The following is an 8,115-nucleotide window of genomic DNA, read 5'->3' on the forward strand; positions in this document are numbered from 1 at the left end:
TGGTGACTGGCTTTTTTTGTTGTTTGTTTTTTTGAGACAGAGTCTCGCTGTGTTGCCCAGGCTGGAGGGCAGTGGCACAATCTTCTCAACTCACTGCAAGCTCCATCTCCCGGGATCACACCATTCTCCTGCCTCAGCCTCCCGAGTAGCTGGGTCTACAGGCGCCCACCACCACACCTGGCTAATTTTTTTTTTTTTTTTTTTTTGAGACAGAGTCTTGCTCTGTCGCCCAGGCTGGAGCGCAGTGGCCGGATCTCGGCTCACTGCAAGCTCCGCCTCCCGGGTTTACGCCATTCTCCTGCCTCAGCCTCCCGAGTAGCTGGGACTACAGGCGCCCGCCACCTCGCCCGGCTAGTTTTTTTTTTTTTTGTATTTTTTAGTAGAGACGGGGTTTCACTGTGTTAGCCAGGATGGTCTCAATCTCCTGACCTCGTGATCCGCCCGTCTCGGCCTCCCAAAGTGCTGGGATTACAGGCTTGAGCCACCGCGCCCGGCCTTCCTGGCTAATTTTTTGTACTTTTAGTAGAGATGGGGTTTCACCGTATTAGCCAGGATGGTCTCGATCTCCTGATCTCATGATCCACCCGCCTAGGCCTCCCAAAGTGCTGGGATTACAGGCGTGAGCCACCGCGCCCGGCCAGCTGGTTTCCAGGAACAGCAAAGGGTCTGTTTTAGTGGAGCAGAGTGAGCAAGGAGGACAGGTCCACGCAGGGTGCTTGTGGCCACCAAGGAGTCTGGTTTTTATTCTAACTGGAACAGGAAGGATTTTCAGTCCAGGGGAGGCAAGGTGTGTGGATGGAGAGGGCTGAGAAGGGTGGAGGGAGAGGGAGCAGGTGCGGTGGTTCATGGAGCCACCGTGGTGGCCTGGACAGGTGGTGGCTGTGGAGAGGAGGGCGTGGATCCAAGGCGGTGGCATCACCAAACACCCACCAAACGCGGTGGCTGTGGGCCAGGCCTGTGCCGGCCACCTCTGTCCCCTGTCCCTCTGCAGGCCCACAGAGGACCATGAAGGTGCTTCTCCTCACAGGGCTGGGGGCCCTGTTCTTCGCCTATTATTGGGATGACAACTTCGACCCAGGTGAGCACCTGGGGTTGAGGGAGGGAGAAACCGGGCCAGCTGTCCTGTCCTCCGCCCAGAGTGACCACCCTGGCTATGGCCAGCCAGCCTCCAGGGAGCGCGAGTACTGCTGACAGGGGCCAGCGCTGGTGTCGGTGAGGAGCTGGCCTATCACTACGCGCGTCTGGGCTCCCACCTGGTGCTCACTGCCCACACTGAGGCCCTCCTGCAGAAGGTGAGCCACCCCATGTCTAGACGAATGGTGGGGGTGCTCATGGCGGGAGGGAAGAGAGCCTAGGTTTGAATCCTTGCAATGACCAGGCTTCCTGTGTGACCTTGGGCAAGTCGCCTAACCTCTCTGAGCCTCTCAGTTTCCTCATTTGCAAAACGGGGACAATAAAACCATTTTCTGGCCAGACACGGTGGTTCACGCCTGTGGTCCCAGCACTTTGGGAGGCTAAGGCAAGTGGATCACCTGAGGTCAAGAGTTCAAGACCAGCCTGGCCAACATGGTGAAACCCCGTCTCTACTAAAAATACAAAAATTAGGCCAGGCACGGTGGGCTCACGCCTGTAATCCTAGCACTTTGGGAGGCCAAGGCAGGCAGATCACTTGAGGTCAGGAGTTCAAAACCAGCCTGGCCAACATGGTGAAACCCCGTCTCTACTAAAAATACAAAACAAAACAAAACAAAAACAAACAAAACAAAACAAAAAAAACACCAGCATGGTGGCAGGCACCTGTAATCCCAGCTACTGAGGAGGCTGAGGCAGGAGAATTGCTGGAACCCAGGAGGTGGAAGTTGCAATGAGCTGAGATCACACCACTGCACTCCAGCCTGGGTGACAGAGAGAGACTCTGTCTCAAAACAAAGAAAAACAAAATTAGCAGGGCATGGTGGCACGAGCATGTAGTCCCAGCTACGTGGGAGGCTGAGTCAGGAGAATCACTTGAACCCTGGAGGTGGAGGTTGCAGTGAGCCGAGATCGCACTACTGCACTCCAGCCTGGGCAACAAAGTGAGACTCCGTCTCAAACAAACAAACAAAAACCCCACCTTCTCATGGGTTAGGATGTTGTGCCAGTGCAGTGAGGCGGTGACTGGAAAGTGCAGTGTTTCTCAGCAAATGAGAGTATTGAGTGTCCATGCCTGTGCTGATAGCCAGGGCTCTCAAACTCCAAGGGAAGGATGGCCACTTCCTAGCAACAAACAGCCCATTGCTACTTCAAGGAAGGGTATAGCTCTTGGGCTCAAACTTTTCAGTTTTTCAAGAGAAGCTAGCAATCTGGAAATTGTAGGTGAAATGTCCTGTTTTAGATGTTGGTGATTGACTAACCACCAAATTGGCCAGCATTCTGGCCCGCAGGCTCCACTTTGTGCCCCCAGCAGTGGTACATTTTTGGGAATGGTGTCGAATGGGGCTCGAGGCTCAGAGTGAGGGGGGGGTTTTCAGGCGGGGGCCTCCCTATGGCTGGCAGGTGCGGGGTGGGGGGGGCGCTGCTGTAGAGGAGAGGCCCACGGGCAGCTCTGGCCCCCCCCCAGGTGGTAGGGAACTGCCGGAAGCTGGGCGCCCCCAAGGTCTTCTACATCGCTGCGGACATGGCCTCCCCTGAGGCGCCCGAGAGTGTGGTGCAGTTTGCGCTGGACAAGCTGGGTGAGGGGCTGGGCCTGAAGCCTGGAGTCCAGGACCTTGGCCTAGGCCTTAGGGACAGGACCGGAATTGGGCTGTGGGTGTGGCTACAGTAACAGGTGTGTCAGGGCGGAGACGTATGCGGACTGGGGGCGTGGTCGGGGCGGAGTCTCATTGCATCTTGGGGAAAGTGCTCTGAACGGGGCCTCACTGAATGGGGACGAAACCTTGCTAGATCCAGGGAGTAAGGCCAGGGCTGGGTGTCTTTGATCGTAGGGGGAGTTACCTGGGGCGGAGTTCACTGGATCAGCGCTCTGGGTGGAGCTAAGATCGGGGGCGGGGTTTGATCGTTGTCTTGGGGAGGGGCCTCGGGGCTGACCGGCGTTTCTGGGCCAGGAGGGCTGGACTATCTCGTGCTGAACCACATCGGCGGCGTCCCGGCCGGCACGCGAGCCCGCACCCCCCAGGCGACGCGCTGGCTCATGCAGGTGCTCCACTCCTCCGTGGCCCCAGCCCGCCCCTCGATCTCAGGGACCGGTGGTCCGCTTCCTTCGCGGCCGGGGCTCTGCCAACTCCTGAGCCGGCTCTCCACCTTTCCCGCCCCGGCCACGCCCCTCCTAGCCCAAGGCCCCGCCCCGGCCTTGACCCCGCCCCCGGGCCGGCCTTCCGGGTTTCTGGCCCCGCCTCGGACCCGGTTCTGGCCCCGCCCTGCCCGTAGGCTCCGCCTCTGCCGGTGACTCGCGAGTGCCACCTGCAGGTAAACTTTCTGAGCTACGTGCAACTGACGTCGCGGGCGCTGCCCAGCCTGACGGACAGCAAGGGCTCCCTGGTGGTGGTGTCCTCGCTGCTCGGTGCGTGCACTCGGCCCCGGCCCTGCGGGACGGGGAGTGGGGAGCTCGATGCGGGTGAGCCTGGAGGGTCTGGGCAGGCTTCCCGGACGACGGGGAGCCACTCAGCCGCTGCTGTCCGCGCTCCCAGGCCGCGTGCCCACGTCGTTCTCCACTCCCTACTCAGCGGCCAAGTTCGCGCTGGACAGCTTCTTCGGCTCCCTGCGGCGGGAACTGGACGTGCAGGACGTGAACGTGGCAATCACCATGTGTGTCCTGGGCCTCCGAGATCGCGCCTCCGCCGCTGAGGCAGTCAGGTGAGGCCCGGGCGAGCCTGGGGTTGGGCTGGGGCCCATGGGCGGCCGCCCAGCCCCAGCCGCAGTCCCCACCGCGCCCTCCCGTCCCCAGGGGAGTCACGAGGGTCAAGGCGGCCCCGGGGCCCAAGGCAGCCCTGGCCGTGATCCGCGGCGGCGCCACGCGCGCAGCTGGCGTCTTCTACCCGTGGCGTTTCCACCTGCTGTGCTTGCTCCGGCGCTGGCTGCCGCGCCCGCGGGCCTGGTTTATCCGCCAGGATCTCAACGTCACGGCCGCTGCTGCAGCCTGAGCACCTGGGGGTGCCCCTTAACGTCCCAGACGGGAACGCTCCTCTCTCCAACTGTCCCTGGAGCCAGAACACTCACAGAGACACCCCTGAGAGGGTGGCCATAGCCCAAGATGAAGTCATCAAGACAGAAAAGCAAAACCGAGAAAAACGACGGGCACCTGGAACAAGTTACAGCTTTGGAGGTGCAGGTGCCCCTTGTTAGGTGCCTTTGTCCGGGACCTGCAAAGCCTCACCTGTTTGGCCTTTATTGATGACATGACTGCTTCCATTTTGCAGATGAGGAAACTGAGGCTCAGAGAGGTCACGCCACCCTTGAGCCACCCATGGACCCCTCTCCATCTCCTGTCTGTGTTTCTAAGTCCCTGATTTATTTTTTCCACTCATTGCATCTGGGATTATCTCCCCCAACCCCTGCCAGCTTCCCCCAGCTGGGGTCTCTGGTACTCTTCACACCTGCAGGGACGTCTACACTGTTCGTCTAGCTGGTGGCAGGGTCTGAGGGGAGGAGGAGGGAAAGAGTGTGTTCTGGGCTGGACCCAGCCTCCTGTTTGTGAATAAAAACTCTTCTTCTCTTGCATATATGTTGTTCAAATTCCTTGGTAATTCCAATTTGCTAGCAGCTGGTGGGCAGAGGGAGTGGGGTGTATGTATCAGGATCCTTGACTCTCAATCCCATTTCACAGGTGGAGAAATGGAGGCTGAGAGGGCCAGGAGCCGTGGCTCACGGCTATAATCCCAGCACTTTGGGAGGCCAAGGTGGGCAGATCACTTGAGGTCAGGAGTTTGAGACCAGCCTGGCCAACATGATGAAACCCTGTCTTTACTTTTTAATTAATGTATTTATTTTTGAGACGGAGTTTCACTCTGTCGCCCAGGCTGGAGTGCAGTGGTGCGATCTAGGCTCACTGCAACCTCCACCTCCGGGGTTCAAGCGATTCTTGTGCCTCAGGCTCCCGAATACTTGGGATTATAGGTGCAGGTCACCACACCTTTTTTTTTTTTTTTTTTTTAGTAGAGATGGGGTTTTACCATGTTGGCCAGGCTGGTCTCGAACTCCTAGCCTTAGGTGATCCCCCCAGTCTCGGCCCCTCAAGTGCTGGAATTACAGGTGTCAGCCACTGTACCCAGCTGCAAATATTTTAATTAAAAAATTAGCCAGGCGTGGTGGCATGTGCCTGTGGTCCCAGCTAAGGAGGCTAAGGCAGGAGGATCACTTGAGCCCTGGAAGTCAAGGCTGCAATAAGTTATGATTACAGCACTGCACTCTCTAGCCTGCGTGACAGAGCAAGACCCTGTCTGGAAAAAACATGAAAGCGCTAACCCCAATTAGAGCAGCCCTAAATCGAGACTCTGTCTCGTATATTAGTAGCATTAAAGGAGAAAAATTGGAAACTTGTGTGTTTCCGCCATGTAATTCAGTTATTTACTTCCCGTCCCTGCACCACCTAAAATTACATCAGATGTCCCCAAGGGGCACTATTACACATTGCTGTATTCGGACCGAGTCCAGAGCTTGACCAATTGATAGATAATGAAACCAATACCCTCGTTAATGGGACTTTTTCTTTTTTTTTTTGACAGAGTTTCGCTGTTGCCCAGGCTGGACTGCAGTGGCGCGATCTTGGCTCACTGCAACCTCTGCCTCTGGTGTTCAAGCAATTCTCCTGCCTCAGCCTCCTGAGTAGCTGGGATTACAGAAGCATACCACCATGCCTGGCTATTTATTTATTTATTTATTTATTTATTTATTTATTTATTTATTTTGAGACGGGGTCTCGCTCTGTCACCCAGGCTGGAGTGCAGTGGCCGGATCTCAGCTCACTGCAAGCTCCACCTCCCGGGTTTACGCCATTCTCCTGCCTCAGCCTCCCGAGTAGCTGGGACTACAGGCGCCTGCCACCTCACCCGGCTAGTTTTTTTTGTATTTTTTAGTAGAGACGGGGTTTCACCGGGTTCGCCAGGATGGTCTCGATCTCCTGACCTTGTGATCCGCCCGTCTCGGCCTCCCAAAGTGCTGGGATTACAGGCGTGAGCCACCACGCCCGGCCCGGCTATTTATTAATTATATTTTTGAGACGGAGTCTTGCTCTGTCGCCCAGGCTGGAGTGCAGTGGCGCGATCTCGGCTCACTGCAAGCTCCGCCTCCCGGGTTCACGCCATTCTCCTGCCTCAGCCTCCCGACTAGCTGGGACTACAGGCGCCTGCCACCAGGCCTGACTAATTTTTTGTATTTTTCGTAGAGACGGGGTTTCACCGTGTTAGGCTGGTCTCGAGCTCCTGACCTCGTGATCCACAAGCCTTGGCCTCCCAAAGTGTTGAGATTACAGGCGTGAGCCACCGCACCCGGCCTAATGGGCGTTTTAACAGTTCAAACAGTTTATTATTATTCTCGTTCTACAATTGAAGAAATTCTGGGGGATGACGTCGTCGATGCAGGGTCGGCCAGAAATCGGCGGAGTTGGCTTTCGAACTCATGTCACAAGCAGAGGGAGGAAGGCAGCCACAGTCACCTCTACTGGTTCCGACTCCAGCTCTCGGGCTCGCAGGAGTAAACGCGCATGCTCAGGGAGCTCGGTCGCGCATGCTCAGTGAGACCGCGGGGGGAAGACTCCAGCCGCCAGGGGGAGCGCGCGCCGTTCTTGCCTCTCTGGCATGCGCCTCCTGAGCCGAGTAGATATCCCAGAGTTCCGCTCGCCGCCAGCCCTTCCGCCAGGGCCGCCACGGGAGAGCAGTAGGTAAGTGCTTTCCCGCACTGCCGGGATCCGCCGCCATCCAGACTCCCGGGTCCTCTGTGCGGGTTGGAGGATGGTTGGTTGTGGCAAGCGAGGCTGAAGAAGCCGGGACGCGGGTCTCTGGGCCTCGGGAACCGAGCCTGTACTCACCTCCGCCCCTTCTCCCCTCCGCTGTCTGCAGCCATGGCTCTACGCTACCCTATGGCCGTGGGCCTCAACAAGGGCCACAAGGTGACCAAGAACGTGAGCAAGCCCAGGCACAGCCGCCGCCGCGGGGTGAGTGCGGGGGCCACGCGGAGGTTGTCGGGGGTTTCTTGGAGGGTGGAGGGCACGGCTTGGGCAAAGGCTCTCGACCTGAAAGAATGCGCGTTGGGGTGCGGAACTAAAGGGGGCGGCCGCAATCCACGCTGGGGCAGAGAGAGCACCTTGAGAGCGGCGCGGGGCAGCGGGTCTGGGGTTCTGACGTATGAGTAGGAGTTCGCTGATGGAGCTGGCCCGAGGTTGCGGTGTGTGAGGTTGGGGGATTTCAGGTGTGCCAGTGTACTGGGCTCTTTTATTCAGCCTGGACTCCAGGCGCGTCCTGCGAGTGTTGCGGAGACTGGGACTTGGGGAGGATGGGAGCTGCTCCGGGCGCGGTGAAAAGCGCTAGGGGTTAATGCCTTAGTTCTCACAGCTACTTACAGAGGGGAGGAAGTAGCCAGGGAAATCGTGGCAGCGCGAGAAGCTGCTTAAGTAGAATGCAGGGTTCCCCCTACCCTGACGGCCGCCCCTTTCCCCCCAGCGTCTGACGAAACACACCAAGTTCGTGCGGGACATGATTCGGGAGGTGTGTGGCTTTGCCCCGTACGAGCGGCGCGCCATGGAGTTACTGAAGGTCTCCAAGGACAAACGGGCCCTCAAGTTTATCAAGAAAAGGGTAGGTGGGCGCTGCCGGCCGAGGGGCGGGATGGGATGGGAGTTGGGGCCGGGCTGACTGCGGCCTCGTCCCTGGCAGGTGGGGACGCACATCCGCGCCAAGAGGAAGCGGGAGGAGCTGAGCAACGTATTGGCCGCTATGAGGAAAGCTGCTGCCAAGAAAGACTGAGCCGCCTCCCCCGGCTTCTCCGTGAAATAAAGAACAGCTTGACCGAAGCCCTGGCTCTGCTGCTGTCCGTGGGCGGGGGGGGGGGTTGTCCGCCGTCCCCTCTGGTGCCCGCCCTGAGCCACACCCTCTGTGGGTGCTGCCTGGCCGCGAATCAAAAGCCCTGGCCCACCCACCCTTCCTG

General features: G+C 58.4%; 2 protein-coding genes and 1 long non-coding RNA gene across 34 annotated transcripts in view; 2 read left to right on the plus strand and 1 right to left on the minus strand.

The window, feature by feature from the left end:
* The window catches only part of HSD11B1L (hydroxysteroid 11-beta dehydrogenase 1 like), a 36,346-nt gene extending 29,665 nt beyond the window's left edge, over positions 1 to 6,681 (plus strand). For 2 of the 31 annotated variants that reach the window (XM_077979532.1, XM_077979530.1), the window contains exons 2-8: positions 954 to 1,078; positions 1,162 to 1,292; positions 2,600 to 2,711; positions 3,084 to 3,175; positions 3,406 to 3,538; positions 3,666 to 3,831; positions 3,923 to 4,695. In XM_077979532.1, the coding sequence (XP_077835658.1) occupies positions 1,006 to 1,078; positions 1,162 to 1,292; positions 2,600 to 2,711; positions 3,084 to 3,175; positions 3,406 to 3,538; positions 3,666 to 3,831; positions 3,923 to 4,118 (903 nt within the window). In that variant the 5' untranslated portion in view covers positions 954 to 1,005 and the 3' untranslated portion in view covers positions 4,119 to 4,695. Of the gene's footprint in view, positions 1 to 188; positions 1,079 to 1,137; positions 1,293 to 2,599; positions 2,712 to 3,083; positions 3,176 to 3,405; positions 3,832 to 3,922; positions 4,696 to 5,699; positions 5,929 to 6,358; positions 6,498 to 6,524 lie in introns of those variants that run through there. The other 29 variants (XM_028839755.2, XM_028839756.2, XM_077979534.1 and 26 more) reach the window with 26 other exon arrangements.
* On the minus strand, positions 3,920 to 5,507 carry LOC144337025 (uncharacterized). The gene is made up of 2 exons (XR_013409618.1): positions 5,410 to 5,507; positions 3,920 to 4,932 (listed from the first exon to the last, which is right to left on the minus strand). It is a non-coding gene; the product is annotated as an uncharacterized LOC144337025 (long non-coding RNA).
* A 140-nt stretch (positions 6,682 to 6,821) lies between the features above and the next one.
* On the plus strand, positions 6,822 to 7,978 carry RPL36 (ribosomal protein L36). 2 transcript variants are annotated; one of them, XM_015122577.3, is made up of 4 exons: positions 6,822 to 6,853; positions 7,032 to 7,126; positions 7,632 to 7,766; positions 7,845 to 7,978. In XM_015122577.3, the coding sequence occupies exons 2-4, from the start codon at positions 7,034 to 7,036 to the stop codon at positions 7,932 to 7,934; spliced, it is 318 nt and encodes a 105-aa protein (XP_014978063.1). In that variant the 5' UTR covers positions 6,822 to 6,853; positions 7,032 to 7,033; the 3' UTR covers positions 7,935 to 7,978. The 2 variants fall into 2 exon arrangements, with proteins under 2 accessions (XP_014978063.1, XP_077835713.1); XM_077979587.1 differs by having other exon boundaries at positions 6,822 to 6,852; positions 7,028 to 7,126.
* The last annotated feature ends 137 nt before the right edge of the window (positions 7,979 to 8,115 follow it).

The sequence above is a fragment of the Macaca mulatta genome, chromosome 19, assembly GCF_049350105.2.
Source record: "Macaca mulatta isolate MMU2019108-1 chromosome 19, T2T-MMU8v2.0, whole genome shotgun sequence".
Taxonomy (NCBI): Eukaryota; Metazoa; Chordata; class Mammalia; order Primates; family Cercopithecidae; genus Macaca; species Macaca mulatta.

Coding starts and splice junctions, on each gene's coding strand:
- RPL36 (XM_015122577.3), top strand. CDS start 7,034: ATGGCTCTACGCTACCCTATGGCCGTGGGCCTCAACAAGGGCCACAAG. Junction 7,127..7,631: donor GGCACAGCCGCCGCCGCGGG/GTGAGTGCGGGG, acceptor CTTTCCCCCCAG/CGTCTGACGAAACACACCAA. Junction 7,767..7,844: donor TCAAGTTTATCAAGAAAAGG/GTAGGTGGGCGC, acceptor CGTCCCTGGCAG/GTGGGGACGCACATCCGCGC.